The sequence below is a fragment of the Monodelphis domestica genome, chromosome 3, assembly GCF_027887165.1.
Source record: "Monodelphis domestica isolate mMonDom1 chromosome 3, mMonDom1.pri, whole genome shotgun sequence".
Taxonomy (NCBI): Eukaryota; Metazoa; Chordata; class Mammalia; order Didelphimorphia; family Didelphidae; genus Monodelphis; species Monodelphis domestica.
This window is the reverse complement of record NC_077229.1, coordinates 178,140,812-178,162,763: the sequence shown is the minus strand read 5'-3', so window position 1 is coordinate 178,162,763 and position 21,952 is coordinate 178,140,812. Positions and strand designations below refer to the sequence as shown.

The 21,952-nt window shown below is 36.3% G+C and overlaps 1 protein-coding gene and 1 long non-coding RNA gene across 11 annotated transcripts in view; one reads left to right on the top strand and one right to left on the bottom strand.

Moving 5' to 3' along the window:
• LOC103106520 (uncharacterized) overlaps positions 1-11,921 on the top strand; it is a 53,262-nt gene extending 41,341 nt beyond the window's left edge. For 8 of the 9 annotated variants that reach the window (XR_008917568.1, XR_008917573.1, XR_008917572.1 and 5 more), the window contains 2 exons: positions 5,115-5,197; positions 11,412-11,921. This is a non-coding gene — a long non-coding RNA (uncharacterized LOC103106520). The remainder of the gene's footprint in view (positions 1-5,114; positions 5,198-11,411) is intronic. The other variant, XR_008917569.1, reaches the window with a different exon arrangement.
• A 640-nt stretch (positions 11,922-12,561) lies between these two features.
• Positions 12,562-21,952, bottom strand: part of VIRMA (vir like m6A methyltransferase associated) — a 91,144-nt gene continuing 81,753 nt past the window's right edge. For both annotated transcript variants that reach the window (XM_056823310.1, XM_056823312.1), the window contains exons 21-24: positions 21,673-21,839; positions 20,557-20,888; positions 19,792-19,935; positions 12,562-19,084 (exon numbers count right to left, since the gene is read on the bottom strand). In XM_056823310.1, the coding sequence (XP_056679288.1) occupies positions 18,930-19,084; positions 19,792-19,935; positions 20,557-20,888; positions 21,673-21,839 (798 nt within the window). In that variant the 3' untranslated portion in view covers positions 12,562-18,929. The remainder of the gene's footprint in view (positions 19,085-19,791; positions 19,936-20,556; positions 20,889-21,672; positions 21,840-21,952) is intronic.

The window sequence follows — 21,952 nt, the reverse complement described above, 5'->3', positions numbered from 1 at the left end:
TGCTAATGCTACATCATGCAAGAAGAGAGGACATGGGAAGCATTACTGCCAGTTAAATACCAATAACGTGATCTTACCAACGTGGAGACATGAGCGATTATAGGGAATTCTGGGAAATACCAAGGACTTCTGTGGAATGAAGACTAGGGTTCAAAATCTCCATTTACACATTCCCCCCTGAGACCCATGGAAGACTAATCTCTCCAGTGGGTCTTGTAAACATACCACCTATGAAATTACAATAATTTGAAGATAAGAGGAAAAGAGAACAAAACCAATAATTGCTAGGTGAATTGACAAAAAGCCAGTTAGGGGGAAGTCCCCTCTGGCATAAGAGTATACATACAAAACCAAATGCATTTAAACTCCACATAGTTCAAATCACCACATCCCAAACTTCACTCTGGATCTTCTGGTGCAGCAAGTGGTCTGTGGAGGCAACTTCATGGTATCTTCTCCAAACAGTTCCCTTTCTGGATTCGGAGAGGTAGCATATTTCTTAGCCTAAAATTACTCTCAAAAAGAATTTAAACTTTGCAATTTAAAATAATAATACTTATACATACCCCACCTCCCTGAAGAGGGTGATTGAAAAAAACAGGGATCATTTAGGGATACATGGCTGAGTTATAATGTGTATGAATCAATTGGCAAGAGAAATCAAAAATATTTTTTAAAAATCCAAATAAAAGAGAAATATAGACTATCAAAGTCTTTTGTGTAAAAATTCTAAGTAAAGGAAAAACAAACCTATAACAGGTCCTTGAATCAGGGCCCAATTGAAATGATTTAAGCAATTATGCATTTACCCAATCAGTAGCCAGGACTATAGAAAGTTTGCCACACTATGAAACACAGAAAAAGGATTAGATTATAGGAGCCAGGTAGGAACCACAGTTGTGATACATGGTAGAATGTGGGACAAGGAAGACCTGCCTTTAACACATGTTAACCGCAACCTCGAACCCCAAACAAGTTCAGGTCCTCTTGTCTTGGCTCAAAATTTTCATCAATCCCATCGAGATTGGTCTCTTTGACCTCGTGCTCGATTGGCACTATGCAATTTAGCTTTGTGCTTCTTTGGCACTGTGCAATGGCTCTTTTTGTATTCTCTTGTCCTGGAATCAGACAGAATCATTAAGAAAAGTCCCATAATTTTTTAAACAATCAATGGCATCATTTTTATAGTCTCAAACTTTTTGGGTATGCATTGACATTATAGCAAATGTATTTTAAACTTGTATAACTGCGAAATCAAAAAAGTTAAAGAAAATCCTCTTAATAATGGTAAAGTGCTTCAAATACAAAAAGGAGAGAAAAAATAAAAATGAATTAGTATACACATGCAAGCAAAAATAAGAATAATAAAAGTTTTAAAAATCAGAAATATAGCTTATAATCATTGACACACTATGTCAGCTAAGAAAATGTAGAATACAAAAGTTTCTCACCAAAAATGAGATCCATTTCCTCTTCAAACGTGGCCATGATCCACTGTGAGTACAAGCAAATGATTTTCACAAAGTAACAGTTTTTTACAAAGAACAGCATGTAATGCACATTCAAAAAGTAACAAAGTCCCCCAAATTCACAATAGCCAAATTAATTACAATAGCAAACAAACCCACTATCATATTTTACATGAGTCTGCTGTATGACATTTAAAGAAAATGGATACTTGTCACAAGTTTTTCAGATGTAGCAATGGTTCAACCTTGGCTTTGATACTTTTTTTTTAATTCTATTACTGCCATCATTACAAAAATGTGGCAGAGGGGTCTAGAAAAATCAAAACCTCTATACTGTTTATGCTGGGTCTAAGAATGTCACCAAGAAGCCAGAGATTGTTCTGGTGAAAGGGTAGAGTAAGCTGAGGAGTTACAAATGAGAGATGCCTCTCTTTTGGGAGTCATCCAGGGGTACCATGCCCTGGGATCAACCTCCCACCTCCTTTGGTATGAGACTGTAATAGGAGCCAGGTAGGTGAGGATTGAGAGGTGAGGATTATAATTGTACTTCACTTCAGCTACTAAAATGGGCCTTACAGAGGCAGGCAAAATGATCAAGAGTTGTTGAAAAAACAAAAATCTAAATTTCATGTTTGAAGACCCCTTAAAATCAATTTGAGATATTTAACTCATTAAATTTTTCAAAGGTTGTTATACAATTGTAACCAGTTTTGATGAAGTCCATCTATCCTCTATATGACAATTTACAAAGCCAAAATAGAAAAAAAAATTGTTTTTATATGGGCTTATTCAATAATACTTGTTCAGTATAGTTATAGGGGAAAGGAAACAGAATATAACAGTAGTTAAAACCCAGCACATTAAAATGATTCAGTGTAACAGAATAGTATTGAATACATTAATATATGAACTTAAAACCACAAAATTAAATCTTAAGCAAAACAATCAGCAAAATACAATAAAATACAGAGACTTTTATAAAACATGGGAGTCTGAAAAGTCTCATAAATATAACCTCCAGTCTCTTTAAAGTTCGTTTTTTTAAAATCTGTTGAGACTCCTTTTGTCAGTACTGTGGGATCTCTCATATTGAGGGAGAACATGGGTTTTACGAATCTCAAACTAGGGAGGCCCAAATGGTAAAGAGTTACAGGGAGATGAACTTCTCCCCAGAATCTCAGGCAAGTTAAGTAAAAGGATCAGTTTACTCATGAAAAAACATCTTAAAGCTGGAAGCTGTTTGAAATAGGCAATGCACTATTATAGAATAAGCCATCATACTTGTAATCAGCTTCCTTTTTGGAAAAGTCTCTTCCTTCTCTTCACTGCCCCCCTGAGGTCCCCTGCCATGTAGAGGCTAATTGTTGCCTAAGGAAAGAACACCCCAGTTTCTACCAGTTGGCTTCTGATTCCAAAGACATGGTGCCAGCTACCAACAGCCTGGGGTTGAATGAGCAATCTGGGTCAAAGGTCAGGAGTGGATGGCTGGAGGCAGGAGTGAGCTGAATCAGGAGAAGTGGCTTTGTGATGGTGGGTGGGTGGGGTGGGTGAAAAGCCTTAGCAGGAGAAACATGGCTTAAAAAAAATTATCTAGACTATCTTAAAAAACATTTTTTTGAGAGTAATTCTTGTCCCTTCTGGTCGCCAAAAACTATAAAAATTAAATTATATCTCTAATAATTAAAATACTATGTTTTATGAGGCTTATTAAAGATCATTAGAAATCAAGGAATAAAGAGGGTACAAAATAAAAACCACATACCCATGTCTGCTTAGCCATTTTCAAATTTTCCCCACCTTACCACTATCACTGCTCATGCTACATCATGCAAGAAGAGGATGCAGGAGGCGTTACTGCAAGTTTAATACCAATAACGTGATCTCGCCAACATGAAGACACAAGCGAGATTATAGAGAATTCTGGGGAATACCAAGGACTTCTGGAGAATGAAGTCTAGGGTTCAAAATCTCCATTTATATAACAGAGATTGACCGCATTCATTGTCTTTACTTTCTCACTTCTCACTCAGTTCTTAATCCCTTGTATTCTCTCCTCACTGCTTACCTGATAACTGTTCTTTCCTAAATTAGTGGTGATTTCTTCAGTCCTGAATCCAGTGTCCTTTTTATCAGTCCTCCATCTTCCAGGCCTCTTAATAGCTTTTCACATTCTCATTTCACATTCTTTTGCTCTTTCCCTCCATTTCTTTCTTAGGTCTCTTTTGAAAAACCTATCTGACCATTCTTCAGTATCTTTTGTCAGATTGTCATCCTGCTCCCACCCCATAAGTATATGCAGGTTCTGTCCTGTGTCACTTTCTCTTCTCTAGATACTCTCTCTTGATAATCTTATCAATTCCAGTGGATGTAGTTATCATCTCCATACTGATGACTCCCCGATTTCTATTTTGAATGCTAATCTCTCTCATGAACTCCAATTCTCACGTTATCCATTGCCTGTTGGATGTAAACATACACATTCAACATATTCAAAATGGAACTCATATTTTTCTCCAAACCCAACTCTGCCTTCTGCCTCCACCTTTTTCCATCCTTCACACAGGTGTCAAGTAGATATTGATGGAATAAAAATGGACTGTAGCATCCTTGCCTCAGAATTTTTCGTTGGCTTCCTGTAGTCTTCCAGGCTGCCTGTTGCAGATAAAACACAACATCCTTAAGTCATCTAAAGTCTTCCAAACTCTGGCTCCCATATTTCTTTCCAGCTTTATTTCTTCTTCTTTCCATTATAAACTCTCCATAATGTATAAATTAGCCTGTTAGTTGTTTCCTATACAAAATCTTCCAACTTTCATCTCTCTCTTCTCTGTGCAAGTGTCCCTTACCTTGTCTAGAGTATTGCTCTTTTCTGGCCTTTCCCTCATAAAACCCTTGGATTCTTTCAAAGCCTAGCTCAGATGGTCCCTTCTACAGAAGGCTTTTTTCTTTCTTTTTTTTTCCAAACCTTTATCTTCTATCTTAGAATCATTATTAAGTATTCTAAAACAAAAAGAACAGCAAGACCTAGGTAGTTGGGATTACATTGACTTGCCCAGGGTCACACCATTAGGAAGTATCTAAGGTCAGATTTTAACCCAGATTCTCTCCACTGTGTGCCCCCCCTTCCCCAACTCCAAGTCTGCAGCTCTACCCACTGTGCTACTATAGGAGGCTTTTAATCATTTCATCAATTATTAGTATTCTTTCCCTTTTGAAATTACTTTGTGTCCTAAGAAAATGTAAACTCCTTAAGGACAAGAACTATTTAGTTTTTGTTTTATAAATTCAGTATCCAGGTCAGTGCCTTGCATATATTAACACTTCAAAAATTACTTGTTAAGTTGAAAAGCTGTTTTCACAAAAGCTTTCATTTTCCTCTATTTCATTATTATTACAAAAGTAAAACTTAAAAGAATTGATTTTCAATTCTCTTCTCTAAAATGCTTCCTGGTTTCCTCAACTTGGTAGGAAGGTTTCCCTGAGTTTTTAGAGATTGCACTGAGAAAGAACAAGCTCTGTCAGGTCCTGCCACTGTGAAAAGGCTTTGCATATAGGAGCCAGGTTGGTAGAGGCCCATAGCCAGATTTACCACAGGATATTAAAGATGGAGACTCTAGCAACTGCAAAAATATGTGTCATTTACAGCTTCTGTAGTCTGCATCAGTGAAGGGAGTGCCCCTGCCAACAATATCACCCATCTATGAAGTACTGACGTATACCTCTATATGGTAAGTATACATAACTATATTTTTAATTTAGGAAACATTTGATAGTGAAAACAAATATCTTTAAATCTAGCCAATCAAATGTATCCAAGATAAAATGCCATGAATAGCCTTTCATTTCTGTTTATTTCATCCTTAGGGTTTCTAAAAATTTACTAAAATGACCTATGTTATTCTGCTACCCAAACAAATCCATTAAAAAACTGTTGAATTTTGGAGTGGGAACAGCCTTTATAGATCAGCTAATTCAGCTAATAGAAATGCATGCTTTTTAAAATAGGAATATATTCAAACAAGCCTTTGGTTTTGTTTTGCTTGTAGCAATTTAAAGTTTAACAGGTATTTTGTTTCTTTGTTTTTTAGCCCTTATATGCAGAGCCCAAAGAAATGGAGAAATTCCAAGTAATTCCTTAGTATTCCTCCATTTCCTAACAGTGATGATGAACCTTTTAGAGCCTGAGTGCCCAAATTGCAACCCTCACACACACATGAGCCCCCTGCCTTACCCCAGACAGGGTTGGGCTGCTGGGCAGAGGGTCAGATGATGGGAGAAATGTCCTCAGGCACATGGAGAAGGGGAGGGGAGCAGCCCCAGCAGCCTCCAGGATGTGTGCCATAGGTTCACCAACATGGGTCTAGTTAATAGAATATAATGAGATTGGGGAAAAGTTAAAATATGAAAGATATTATTTCAGTCGATGGCTGTTCATCAGAAATCACAGAAGCACAGAATCTCCAGAATTGAAAAGGAACATCCACTCAGATCTACCTAACAAGGAAATACCCAGTGACCGATTGGCAACTTCTAGTGAAGAAAAACCCACTTGCATCTAGGGAGACACAGCCACTTTCAGATAGCTTTAACTGTTAGAAAGTGATTCATTAGATAGCAAGCTTAACTCTCCCTTTTGTACCTTCTGCCTCTTGCTTCTAGTTTTTATCCTACAGAGCCAAACAGAACTGTCTAATCCCTTTTCTACATGATACTTCAGATATCTAAGGACAACTAAACTGTCTACCCTAAGACATTTGTAAGATTAGCAGTCCTAGTTCTTTCCACTTCTCATAAATCATGGTTTGGAGGCCCCTCTCCAGGTCTTCCATGGCTGCTTACTGTTCTTTCTGAAATTTGGTTCTTAGACCTGAAAAAGATGTGTTCTGACCAGTGCAAAATCCACATAGTGGGCACTAGTTTTTCTTACTATATCCTAAGACATAGTAAAGAGACAGAGGACCGGTGTTGGAGGCAGAAGAGCTTGGTACTGACAGTGTAACCATTGGCACTTCCACCTACAAGCACCTAGGTATCACAGTGGATAGAATACTAGGCTTGGTGGCAAGAAAGCCTGAGTTCAAATCCTGTTTTTAACCACTTACTAGCTTTGTGACCCTGGGCACATTCATCTATAAAATTACACATACTTCCTATAAAAATGAGATACCATATGGGAAGCTTTTTGCTACTTTTAAAGCATTATCTTAATGTTACCTATTAACTACCAGTTCACTGGGCTACACTTCAAGTCTAAGGTACAGATTTTTTTATCTGCATTGGCGAAGGAAGTTTCCACACTAGGAATTCCACACATAGATGAACCCCAGATTATGACCCTTCCAAAAATATAAGATTGGGGTTTTTTGGCTGCTGTCATACTGTTGAAGAGCCCATTCAGTGATAGAAAGCTAATTGGAAATTGGAATAAAGTGAGTTAAAGTTCCCCTTCCTATCCATGCTGGTTTTGGGACCCTGGGCAAATTCCTTCATGTCTCAGTACACCAAGCCATTTCTAAGATCCCCCATTAAACTACAGAGAAAGTGTTTCTTCATGAGGATCTGCCTTTACCAGTTTCAGGTTGTTTTTTTAAACCTTTACCTCCAAGGCAGAAGAGTGGTAAGGGCTAGGAAATGTTGGTTAAGTGACTTGCCCAGGGTCACGCAGCTAGGAAGTGTCTGAGGTCAGATTTGAACCCAAGACTTCCCATCTCTAGCCTGGCTCTCAATAAGTTGTTTTTTGTTTTTTTGCTTTTTTTTTTAACATACTGCTGAATCACTGAGCTCTTGCAGTCCATGAGACCCCTCTAGATCTTTATTAGGTAAATTGCTGTTTCTGCATGCCTCCCCTGCCTCATGCTATACCATACTGGTGAAATAGAGTGATTGCACCCAGTATAAAATTTTTATGTCTTTTAGAAATTCATCTTATTAGATTTGACCCAGAATTCAAGCCTCCCTAAATCATTGGATCCTCACCTGCCTCCTAGCTTTGTGACTTTTGCAGTCTTAATAAGGTTGCTACCTGTGCCTTTATCCACACTGTTAACAAAAAATCTCAAATAGCAGAGGGCTGAGTGCAGCTCTCTGAGATACCACAACACCAAGATGGCAATATCATTGATCCACGAATGACTATGTTTGGGGTTCAGCCATTCCACTAAGTCTAAGTATCCTGTCTACAAGAAATATTAATCTAGCATTTCATCAAATAGTTTGCTATGACCTGGCCAAAATAGAATTACAGCATTCCCTGATCTTCTAGTCACTTGAAAATGGGAAGAATTTATCTACCATGAATAAAGTCCTTGTGATCACTGCTTCCTGTTTTTCAATTGTCCATTAACTATCCTTTAAATGATATGTTGTACTTTGAAGCATGGGCATAAACCCCTTCCCTTGTGGGCCTGGCCACTGATATGCCCTATACACATTTCCTTGCACAGGCTATTCTTTCCATTGATGGTATATTTATGAAAGAATATGCCCTACATTCCCATTAGACATTTCATTAAATGTTTTTGCCTTGAAATAAATATGTTGTAAACTTTTCCCAATAATCCAAGCCAAGCTTTCTGAACTATATTTTGAAGATTCCATTTTCTGAAAATCAGGACGTTTGTATTTCTGTAAGCCTGAAGCATCTCCTGTTCACCGTGACCTTTCTGTGGTCATTGGGAGTCGTATAGCAATCATATCTGTTGGTGCCCCGAATTGCAGTAATTAACCTGAACTGGTGATTTGAAATTACCCAGGACAGATCTCATACTCCCAGAGAAACCAAAAAAAATGAAGAGTTGAGCCACTCCATTATTTAAATCATTTTTGGCCAGGATTTTAATGTTTTCCAGGTTATTTCTATGGTTCTGTGCCTAAGTCCAGGCTCTCTTCACTGATCTCCACCATGCTTCTCTCCAGTTCCTAGATTTATTCAGATGAGCATATCTTTGCAAGATACGGCCCTACTCTCCACCCCACCCCTAAAAAGCACATTTTGCCTATTCTGGTTTCCTAAAATTTACTCTTCCAGTGTCATATTTACAATCATGGATCCCCCCACCAAGTGTTAGTGATCCTTGGTAAGGTAAAATTTGCTTTCTTGCATTAGGATCTCTCACTCATCCAGCTTGTTATTTATATATTGTCTTCGTAGACAACATCCCAAGACTAGATTTTTTTCTTTTGATTTCCTATGTCTTATAAATAACTGGATGATTCTGCTGATATTTTTCTTCCTATTCATGGTTCGCAAACTTCTTAAATCATAGGACATCTTTACACTCAATAGAATTTTTTGAAGGCCCTCCCAAGAGCTTTTCCTTATAGGTTATGTGTTAGTATTTAATAGATATTAAAATGTCTAAACATTATGGTGAAAATAGTTTTGACCTCAAGGACACTCTGAAAGGGTCCCAGGTGGGGCAGGAGAGGAGGAGGTAGGGGAAATCTCGGTTTTTCTAGATTGGTGGATGTATTTAGACATTTTTTCCCCATGACCCTTTCTTTTCCACTGAAACTCCTTTAACTAAGATTTGTAAAACACTCCATGTGTAAATGCATCTGTGACTTTATCCAAGTTAATGATAAAAAGTTAAATAGCACAGGGCTAAGCAGATTCCTGGGATACTCCAATAGCGTCATGTAGACATTGAACCATTAACAACCATTGTTTGAACTTGGCCAGCCAACCAGTTCTGAATTCACTAATTATTACGGATGCCTCCTCTACATTGTCTTCTCCATAAGAATGATAGAGATATTTCATCAGAGGCTTAGCTAAAACTTGGGCATCTCCCCCATCTATTCTTTTAGTAACCCTGTAGTTGCTATGATTGCAAATGAGGGGAGGGGGGGAAAGAGCCAGCAGACAGTGAGCCTGCCTACAGATAGGCAGTCTTGGATTCAAATGTGAGCTCAGGCATTTCCAGCTGCTACTCTGGGCAAGTCACTTACCACTCTTCTGCCTTGGAGCCAATACTACTATTGATTTTAAGATAGAAGGTAAAGGGGGTGTGTGTGTGTGGGGGGGTGTGTGTGTGTGTGTGTGTGTGTGTGTGTGTGTGTGTGTGTGTGTGTGTGTGTGTGTGTTTTAAGGCAAATGAAACTAATCTGTTGGTAGTTATCAGACCTTCCCCTTCAACAAAATAAGCCCTAACTCTTCTTTGCCCTTTTTTTCCCTTCCCAGTACAGCTAAACAAATCCTTTTCATTGCCCTCAGTTTCTCTTGCAAGCACCAGCTCATTCTGAACTTTAGGATTCCTGAAAATATTATCAGACCATACATTGCATCTTCTGTATAATTATATTTTTCATCTAAGTTTGTAAATGACCCCATGCATTCAGACCACACTCTTCAGATAGATCTTTTCTCACTGGAATTTTTTTCCCTTTGTGTTTTCAAATTTTAATTCTTGAGGGGGCAGCTGGACAGCTCAGTGGATTGAGAGCCAGCCCTAGAGACAGGAGGTCCTAGGTTCAAATTTGATTTCAGACACTTCTAGCTGTGTGACCCTGGGCAAGTCACTCGATCCCCATTGCCTAGCCCTTACTGCTCTTCTACCTTCAAACCAATAAGTAGTATTGGTAAGGGTTTAAAAAAAAAAGTTTAATTCTTGAGATTATCCCATTCCTCTCGAGATATCTACTGTAGAATTTTAATCCAGCAAATTTCTGGGTAACTGAATATCTCTCATTACTACTTTATCATGCCTCTGTGTGTGCCTTATGATGTTTCCCAAAGTCATCTATTTCCTCTAAAGTGATTTATATTCCACCTTCAAAGTCTTAATTTATTCTTTTACTGACCTTTTCTCAAGAGTTTGATAACTTTGTGCTTCTAGTTCTTTGATTTCCTCACTAATTTGTACCTTATTATTGTACAGTGCTATACGCACCCCCTCCCCACTTTACCTTTTGTATTTTGAATAAAATATACCCATGCAAAGACACTCTAATCATGGTTTTCTACCCAGTAACTCTGTGATTGCCAAGGTTAAAATTGCCTAATATTAGGACCTCTAGTTCTTGTTTGTTACCTAAACTTAGATCACTTCCTTGCACATACAGACACTTGAAGTGACTAGCATGTGTGGCTCTACCACATCATTCTGGGAAAACTGATCAGCCTCTAGTTCCTGCCTCTTCAGGAGTCTCAGATAGGGACAGCTCTTCCTTTTCCTTCCCTTTGGATCACTTTCCTGACAAGGGCAGTTTCCCCCTCTCTACTTCAGGCCTCCCCCCCCCCCCAACCTTGCTTTAGAACATCTCATCACAGGGGGGCAGCTGGGTAGCTAGGTGGATTGAGAGCCAGGCCTAGAGACGGGAGGTCATGGGTTCAAATCTGGCCTCAGACACTTCCCAGTTGTGTGACCCTGGGCAAGTCACTTGACACCCACTGCCTAGCTCTTACCACTCTTCTGCCTAGCCAATACACAGTATTGACTCCAAGGTGGAAGATAAGGGTTTTAAAATAAAAATAAAATAAAAATTTTTTAAAAAAGAACATCTCATCACTCCTGACTACCTAGAACATAGAGAAACAATCTTCCATAAGTTTTTCTCCAAGAAACAGAGGGTAGTCCCTTCTCTATTGCAGAAATATAGGCATCCATTCTCAAAAATTTCACATGCAGAAAAACTTCCCCTACTCTCCATTGAGGTTGATATTTTTAGCACTACTTTTTGCCTTTTTTTTTTAACACTATTTGTGGGTGTTTATATCTCTATATTATGTAATGGGTTAAAGCTTTGACAACCAGTTATCATTCTAATAATTTGAGACTTCCATTAAAGGTTTCCTATGAGGTGCTACATAAGACAGCTATGAACTTAGAGCTATTTTACATTAGAATAGATCCATTCTGAACTTGGCATGGATCTATTAAAAAATAAAATCTGTTTGTATCTACAGTTACTCTATACTTTTCATATTTTGTTTCTGGACAGGTGCTGCACAATTCTTCAACCTAGGAACATCCATAATGGATCTATCACCTTATTGCAGTCATATGGAATTTGTAATCACTTGCTTCTAAATGTAGCACTTAATTGCAATTGTTTTACTGAGTTATTAACTATAAAAAAATTTAGCAGTCCTGCTACTTGGGAATAGTTACCTAAATTATTCTTTATGTTATCTATATTTTCATATTTTCATTTACATTTTAAACAATTTTATCCCAAATAGAAATCGTTGCTCAAAAATCTGTTTGCATCAGTGTTTGACATACACTATGCCATAAAATATGTGCCTTTTAACATACAGACTTGTTACCAAGCCTGACAGTTGTCTATATCATCTGCATAATCAGTTACACAATAGGAAACTATTCACTACTTGTCCAACAATGAAGAGGGCTTTATGAGATTAAATATAGTTATCATGTTTCAATATATTATATTGCTATAACTTCTTTGACTTTATAATAGTGTTTCAAATAAATCTTTGTTTATAAATAGTTTGTCTAAAATCATTTTTTTCCTTTCCCAAAACTATTCTACAAGGTAAAAAAATAAATTATGACATGGTGGATGAAACAGGGCTTGGTAAAAGCTAAATCTTAGTGATAGATAAAATATTCCAAATCAATATTTTCTAAGAAAAAAACTTAGATGACAGGTTGTCCAGTTAAATTCTGCAGTTGAAAGCTGGGAAACGACTTATTAGGGGGAAAGGTATGTGGGGAAAAAAGTCAACCCAATGAGTTCTATTTTTTTTTTCTACAAAAAAATACTTTGAAAATAGTGGCTTCTTTCTATTAAAGAAATAACATATGCACCTACCTTTTACTTGTATCAAGTTTAACTCATGTAGTTAGTGCAGTGTCTCTGAGTTACCAGAATAGCCTCTCTAGCCTGATCCCACCTTGAGCAGGACAGGTTTCACCCACCACCCCCTCCTTTGATCCCACAGGCTCACCATATTGAAGCTGGGTTTAGGGCAAACACGCCCCCACTACCTTTAGTCCAGTGCAGCTCAGAACTCCTAAGCTCAAGAGATCCATCAGCCTTTGTCTGCCTCCCCAGGAGCTGGGATTGAAAGCAGATGCCCCTACACACAAATAACACTTTCATACATTACACTAGAGTCAGAGAATTAACATTTGATATCTTTAATATCATCATAACTAGTTACAAAAGTTCATAAGAAATTATTTGAAATTGTTTACATTGAAGTCACATTACTTATTTAAAATACATTAACAAGAATCAGTCAGGCGTCAACATGGTACAGTGGAAAGAGAACAGATTTGGAGTCAGAGGACCTGGGTTCAAATCCCAACCTGGTTACTTCCTTTGTAACCTTGAGCAAATTGCATGGAATAGGTGGCCTCTAAGGTCCCTTCCAGCTCTAAATCTATGATACTGTGAATCCATGTTAAAAAAAGAAAAAAGTACTGAAGTAATACATTTGTTGGCAAATGGTCTTGGCCTTATAAAAGCTCCACAGCCTGACTGTAGTTATCATATGGAATTTGCCATAAAATAGGGCCACTCTGGACTTCACCTAAAATAGGCTTTTTGAAAATACCATAAAGATCTCCGTTTTCATATAAAATGGTAAACAAAGATCTTCTTGGGCTGTATTGTACAGAGAACAGGCATATAATCTAAAGGGATCCTTGTGATGGTCTTTAAATGTCTAAAATTTAAAACACAGGTGTAAATTATAATCAATTTGTTATACTTCCTGGTAATCCGTTTTGTTTTATGAATACTAAGTTCTGAATTGGAACAAACAATTGAACAGGTTTTGTTATTGTTTTGCTTTTTCTGCATGCTTAATTCAAAAAAGTTCTTTTTAATCCAATTGAATTTTTAAAATAAAATAACTCAAATGCATTAAAACTCTCAAAAAAGTTATGAATTGTAATATTTATGAAAGATTATGGCTTACAGTTGCTTCCTTCTAGTGAGACCTTGCTTATTCATCCTGAGGGGGATCATGGGTATGTTATTGAAAAGGGATTCCTAATCTTTTTTGTGTCATAGACCCTTTTCTCAGAATGTTTTTAAATGCATAAAATAAAATACAAAGGATTACAAAACAAGCCAATTATATTTAAATGATGATTCAGTTCTTCACATTCAAGTTTACCCTGCTCTACAAAGAGAACATTATAATTTTGGTCAGAATCTTCCCCCAGAGATTAGTTTTTAAATTGCTGGGGTAGGTGCTAGAACTGAATTTTAGGGTAATTAGGCTTGCTAAACCCTAGGATGAAATGAGTGCCCTATACCTAGCTTATAAAAAGCTATAATCTGACAACTCCCAAAGCCTCTTTTCCATATGCAAGGAAGAGCAAGGAAGCCACTTAATACTTGGCAAGTCCAACCACTGATTTAATAACTACTTATAAACTTTTAAAGTCATACAAAAAAAGAGATGGCCCTCTTATTCTCACATATTCAGCTTTACTAACTTGTCTTTTTATCTCAGAAAGAAAATACTTTTTCAGATGAATACCTAAAAGTTTATTCCGTTTTTAAAATATACATATAATATGCATATATATATTTCAAAACTTTTTGTATAGGGAAAGAAAGTGACCACAAGCAAAGTGGACAGAAATAACATTTCCAGAACACCATGTTAACATGAAATACAACAGTTAAACTACAAAGCATGAAATACTAGTCATAACTCGAGTATAGCAATCAAAAGCAGACTCAAAGTCTATTTCTCAAAGCAGTGCCTGGCATATAATGTTTCTTGACTGACTCAATGCCCACTTCATAAATCTTTAATAAGACACAAAGGTCTCCCCCATCCACCCTCCCCACCAGTCCCCCGCAAAAACAAAAACAAAAACATATTTCCCATTGCTGTGAATGGAATAAAAGCACAAACCAAATATTGTATGTACACAGATGAAAGAAAGCTATCATACCTACTACAACTTTGTTAACAAAGATTGGTCTTCAGTTTTGTGCTAAGACTTTTTCATATTGTAAAGTACTAATCCATATTCACTATGGGGCAGAAATTTGAAACAAAAACAGATAAAAATCCTACAAAAATGCTAACATTTGACCTGATCTAGAGAGAAATGGGACTGCTAGCATTTACAATCCAAATGTATTTACCATGATCAAATGCTTTTATAAAAAATTAAAAGATCCTCCTGAAAAACACTTGTCAAAATGTTACAGAATAGTTAAGACTAGATTCATGACTAACAACCCAGAGTCTATCAAGCCTAACCATTATCTTAAAAGTAATAACCGTTACAATATATACCCCAAAACCTACTGCTTATAAAATTCCAGCGAGGGGGGAATCCATTACCTTCCAAGGTATCCCGCTGTACTTCTATTTAAACAACAAGTTTTTCCCTGTATTGAACCGAAATCTGACTCTACAACTTCTATTACTTTTCTGCTCTGTTCTGCCCTTTGGTGCCAAGCAGATCAAATCCAGTACCTTCCTCCATGTGAAAGTACTCCTGAATATTTGAACACAACTGTTGTATTTCTCCTAACTCTTACCTTTTCTGGGCTTAGTATCCCCAGGCTCTTCCACTAGTTCTCCCAAGACAATTGACTCAATTTCAGCAAACTCAAGAGCTCATTCTCAAATAAGCCCTAATCTCTTATCTGGATTTTAAAAATACAATGTATGTTGAAAACTTTACTGTACCATTGTAAATACTACTATAATGCCTCATGATGTCAAAAGAGACTTGCAAGAGATATTTGCAAGATAAAGCAGTCCTACAGGGCGGGAAAGCATTCAAATGCAGCCCAGCAATTTTAACTGCCAATCTGCTGTCTAGGGACCAGCCTGGTTGAATCCAAAAATGTTCAGCATAAAAAGGCTAGCAGCTAGGTCAGGGTTTCCTGACTTGGCATCCATGAACTTGTTTGGTTTCTATTATAATCTTATGTATCTTGGTTTATGCATTTTTCAAACATTATTTGGAGAGATGTATATAGATTTCGACAGACTGCCAAAAGGGTCCAGGACACCATAAAAGCTAAGAACCCCTGTCTTATTAGTAAGGGGAGGAATGAGTTATGACCTCCTCATTGAAGGGAAGGAGCCATGAAAATGAAGTTCTGAAAATTACAAATTAACTAACCAAATGCAAACCAGCTAGAATTATGGAATCTTAGCCTTCCTCAAATTATGATATGTACAAAAAGAGACTCTATTAACAAAATATGCTCACAGAGCAAATGTCAAACTCTTCTAGCTAGCCACAAGAAACTTGTATTTGCAAAACACCTTCAAAAAGGGGGTATTCCATATCACATCCTATTCTGCCTTATATAGGCCTAAAACTATGTTAGGCTTATTTGGGATGTTAATTATTAACTATTTTTAATGAATTATTTCCAGGAAAAAATGAGCCACTGCTTAATAGTGTTGTCCAAAATTTCTCATCCTTCCTTTTGAATTAACTTCCTCAAAAACTAAAGCTAGTCTATCTGGGACAAGTCCCCTAATCAATCTCTTAAGTGCTCTTACATGATTAGAAATTCACTCTTAGAATCTGAAACTTTATCATATTTCCTTGAAGAGCACATTTTGTCTGTTTATTCTGAATATTTGGCAATTGCTACTAGCTAAAAACAATAAAAACCTGATCTGACCCAGAACTTAAATACAATGATTAGCTAATAGCACTTTTCTAGCAGATGGGTAACATTTCAGAGATGCTGTCTTTTCCATATTCTTAAAAGATTAATACAAACAATTCTCAAATTTGGCTGTGTCTTAAAAGCACAAGTGTTTACAGAAAGTTACCTGTTGCATTTTTTATTACTTACTTTTATGATCTGTGATTTCATTAATGTGGATACTTCTTCCAATGGGAGAGATTTCAATCCATATACAATTTATCCTGTGTAATTCTTGTCCTTGAGGACCTTCCTCTAGAACTCAGTGTTCCATGGACACAAGTCAGCACCTCTGCATGAACTATCCCTCATTTTTCAAAGACCCTGGCATGTGGCTTCTTTTCTGATCATTATATTGGTAATATGCTACCACTTACTCAAAGCCACCATTAAGCTTTGGGGAACCTGAAACTTTCCTCAGTGATTGTGATATTTCCATGCTTTATAAAGATAGTATCAGGGCATCTAGGTAGCACAGTGATTAGAGCACCAGGACTGGAGTCAGGAGGCCCTGGATTCAAGCCGCAGATACTTCTATCTGTGTGATCCTGGGCAAGTCAGTTAATCTCAACTGTGAAGCCCTTACCATTCTTCTATTTTAGAAATGATTCCAAGTCAGAAGGTAAAGGTTTAAAAATAATAGTATCACCAGAACAATGCTGACATTTTAAAGATAGGTCTTTGTTTAGAATAAAACTGGAAATTATTCAGAAAATAGCACAATATTCTACAAGCAATCTAGCCTACTCTTCCTCTTCTTCAGTTCTAGTTTATTGTTGGTTGGCAATATCTGTCCCAGATGTATGTGTTGGCTGATGAACCTGTTTTTATCTGTGGCTAGTTGGGCCAAATTCTCTTGAGTGAATATGAACCTCATTTAGGAGGCTCTATAGTATTCTGGAGCTGGATATAATTAGTATGCCATCTACAAGTGGGAGTATTTGGAATGCCTCACCATCTATAAGCAAGCCCTGTTCCACTTGGACCCTATGCTGGACATCCCACATGAGGATGGATGGCAGCCATCTTTGGGGAGCCCACATCTCTCTGTTTTACACCTTGTTTTCTATTTATAATCACAGGTTAGAATTCTATTCTATCATTCAAGAAGTCTCAGATGATTTTAATGTATTCTCCAGACATTTGTTAGAGGGCCTTTAAGAGAGCAATTTGTTCTACCAAAATAAATTCTTTTTTATAATCAACAAAATTTTCAAAAATCTAAATATTTTCATCAGCAATGCCAGTGATAAATGCGTATTATTTACTAATTTCTAAAGTTAACCTTTTCTTTCCTGAATTCCTTTGAAAACATAAAAGCTTCCTTGTAAATAGCTACTTTCCTATTCAGAGTATATTTGTCACTAACAAAATCTACTTTTGGAAAACAATAACCTCCTATAAGGACAAGGAATGAACTTGGAGGAGGCCTCCTCTAGATATGTCAAAGGATTCAATTATTGAAAACAGAGTTGAAGAAGTTCTTTCTGCAGACCATAATGTACTCCTATACTCATATCCCCAAGAGACAAGACAATAATGTAACTTTACAGTTCCCTCCATTTCTTTACTATCACTCATTTGGACCTTAACTCCCCAGTCAAAATATCAGCCACCTTCAATTCCCCCAACCAATTTACATTAACAATTTATTATCTTTGATATTTTCATAATAGCTTAAAATACACTTATTAAAAAACGGAAATAGCTATGGATTCAATTACATACAGCACAGTATCACTGGGTGGTCACATTACAAGAAAGACTCAAGACCAAAAGACAAATCAGTGATTCTGTTATCTCATTCCACTTGAACCTCATATTAACTTTCATCTTAGCCTAACCTCAGATTCTTTTGTCTCATTTGATAATCTCAAAAGCAACACTTTAAAGACCTTCCCTATGTTATAAATCACAAGATTCCATCTTTAGCCCTGCAAGGTATTGTACTGTATACAAACAAAGTGAATTTATGTTAGGCATTATGTGGTGTAGTTTGGATTTAAGTGCTCATATTTTTCCACTCACCTTTTTTTTTTAAACACCCTAAGACATCAGAGAACTCAGCAATAACTAAGAGGAAAGGTGTGATCTTCTGTTCCCTTCAATCATTTTCTTATCAAACAGAACCTTTCCTTTCATACTTCACCTCACAAACACACAACTATAAAAATTAAAAGTATTAAGTTGACAAAGATAAATAAACAGTATCTGTGATAACAAGACTCCATATTATTGATAGAAAGATTCAGGGTGACAAAACTGAGGGAAAAATACAATTTTTGTATTGAAACTTATGTATTTTACCTTTTAATATAAAGTTCATGTCTTACTATATGTAAATGCTTCCAATTTCTCCCCAAATAGCATTAAGATATGCCTTATTACAAAGTATTAACTGTAACCCCATCGAAACTAGGCTAGTAGTTCCAACCTGAGACACAATGCAAATTCATAGAGCTTTCCTATCACAAAAGAAAAAAGTTTTAATTTTTTTTAACCAGTCAGAGGAAAATACTTTTTACACAGGCATAGAATATTTTATAACAAAAATTCTAGAATTTTTAATGCCCCAACTCAGATACATCTTGCATTTTCTATGAAATCCCTCAAAAGTGCTTTAGAATATAAAGAGAAAATATGCAACCATACATAAAAATGTTTGGATTTTTATTGAAATTTCATGTTTCGTATCAAACAAAATCTTTCTTCAGATAAAAATATTCTCTCAGATGTCTCCCGATATCTGTTAAGTCTAAATTGGTCCTTCAGTGCCTTAATTTTTTTTAAATTGTCTTGATGAAATGTCTATGCTCTCAGAATGTTCCCAAGAATAATTTTTTATCGTGTGAAGGACCGTACGTGACGACCTCTGCCGCTTCCTCCACTAACAAACTTTCCTCTTGAGCCTCCACTGCCACTATTTGCGCTTGCCCAAGAAGGCCCAAGTCCACCCCGACCTCTGGAAGCACGGTCACGTGGACTTGGACGATATCCTATAATAGAAAAAAATACAGTGATTTTAATCCTTTGTCACTTTCCTTGTTCCGGTGGGTAAAAAATGATTTATTATTATTATTCAATAATACATTAAATATATTATCCTAAGTAGAATTGAAATGAACAAAATTTGATTTCATTTAATAAAACATAAAATGAATTTTAAAAAGATTCAACATCTAATATTGAAGACTTAATTTATTAAGGTCCAGCTTTACAAATAATTTTAAGTACTTTTAAGGCATTTTGAGGAACATAAAGAAAATTTACAAACTCACTGTTTATTAATTGTTATTTTGTTAACAAATCTGACCAAAAGTATTTTTCTAAAATGTCTATCATTATTTTAGACCTTGAATCTCTTTGATGTGTTCTCTTTATTGCTGCATATGTACATGTTTCCCTCTTAAAATGTAAGCTCCTTAAGGGCAGGCATTTTTTTCTTCTTCATATCCCTAGTTTCTAGGACAGTACCTGAAATACAGTAAGCACCTAAGGCCTGCCAATCAATGTTTTTTTAAGATAGGTATGAACAAATGTTTAATCTTATCCAAAAGTTCAGGAGATTTCTGGAAATCACTGATAATATTACTAGCTTAAAAACATAGAAATTTGTTAGTTTCACTGTATGCTTGTTTTTCATGTTCCCAGCTTAAAAGGGGCAAATGCCTTCCCATATCTGCAAACCAAAAATGCAACCCACCTGCAGAACTGAGTGGCCGAAGTGGTGGAAGAGGACCCCTGCTAAAATTGCTCTGCCCTCCTCTACTTTCATTATAGGTTCCTCGTGGTGTACTTTGAGCACTCCAGCTGGAACCTCGTGTTCCCTCACGACGACTATAATTTCCTAAACATAACATATAACATCAGCATTTAATGACTTGTAACTTCACCCATTATTAAGACCTAAGATGAATACTACTAATAGCTTACTGAAAAACTTACAGGCACATAACTGAATAAAGAACTACAGAGAAACAATACACTCCAAAAGATTATTGATACAGTTATAGAAATTCATTCATTTTCATTTCACTATGTATATTTGGAAGGTAGACCATTATTATATATAACACAAATACATCTACTAGTTAAATACTCAAGCATAAGCTTCTAACTTAGAAAATCCTGGGTAAGCAATTTGATGAATGTATATTGATAAACTACAAATAATCTCAAACAAATTATTTTGTAATTTTGATGGATAAATCCAATTCACAAAAATCAAAATAATAGTCATTAAATCTTACTGAAAGATTTAAGAAGATATTGGGATAAAAACATCAGAGAAACATTTACATGAATATAAGTCAATCTCTCTTTTAAAGTCCTCCCTGACCCTATAAATATATTCACTATAAAGATTCTTTCAGAAATGGAGAATCATGGAATAATCCTGACTAAAAAGTAGCATCATTTTTAAAGGAGAATTATCAACTATTATCCACTACTTCAAAAAATAAATTACCTTTTGAAGCAGGTGGCGTGAAAAACCTATTTTGACTATGAAAAGCACCTCGTCCTCCTCGGTTCCCTGAAAACCCACCACGAGAAGAAATCTTCTGTGATACTTTGGGTGGTCTTTTTGGTGGTGGTAACCCATCCTGTGGGACCACTTCTTTACTTTCAGCTGCAACAAAATCATCCACGTGCATAGATGGTGGCCTACTTGTGTTCTGTTTCCTTTGACGAAAGATATCATGGGGTCTGATACCCTGTCCAAATCCTCCCCGGCCTCTTCCTCTAGGAGGTGGCACAATGTGAGCTCTCTTGGCAGGTTCAATGTATTCAGATTTTCCACTAATTAAAATTATGAAATATTTAAGTTAAAACTAATAGAAAATATTTTTTTTCATTTTTCATATATTAGTAGGAGAACTAAAACGGATTAATTCAATACTTAAAACCCACTGTTTTCTCCATTTTACACTACTGATAGCTCCAACAAAGATCTCTTCCATGTGTTTCCAAACTTCATCAAAAAGATTATTTTCTGGAGACAGCTAAGTGGCTCAATGGATTGAGAGCCAGGCCTCAGATACTTCCTAGCTCTGTGACACTAGGCAAGTCACCTAACCCCTATTGCTTAGCTTTTATTGCTCTTCTGTGGAAACAATATACAGTATTGATTATAAAATAGAAGGTAAGGGTTTAAAAAATGTTTCCTCAAGCCAAAAATAATTCCTTTCCCTTAAAAAGTTAGTATGAATTTTATGAGGAACATCATATAAGAGTGACAACACATTCTATAAAGTCAAAGAAAGAATGGAACTACTTGTAAGTAAAAAAACAGACCCAATTAATTTCCCTTTTCTTTAAATAAAATAAAGTAATAAGTATCCAAGCCACTCAAGTTTTCTTATAATCAAAAAATATAGCAATGGCCCAACCCAAGCCTCTTTTCAGGCCACAGCTATAAGCCAATTGACTAAGTGACCTTTTTTACAAGTGGATTGAGAAAAAAGATTTACAACAAAGACAGCTTATATTTCAACCACCATTTTGTATAGTTTACGAAACTATCTGTAATGTTCTTCAGTCATATGCAATATTTTTAAGAGAGTTACAGAATAGCAAAGCTTACCTCGATGTTATAAAGGTTTCATGTTTGTGTTTGCCAAGCTTAAAACCTTTAGTAGTCTTTGTCCTCCCAGGAGATGAAGGTTCTGACAAAAAGGAACGCTCTAATTCAGCTTGCAAATCAAAGTCACTATAACATTTTTCAGAGAGTTCAATTAGGTCAACTTTTACCTGTAATCATAAAAGAATAATTTCACAATACTGGCATAGGATACGAAAGGGAAAGGCAGGGGAAAGAGGGAGTATATATCTCAAAGAGAAATACTTATGAATAATTTTGACAA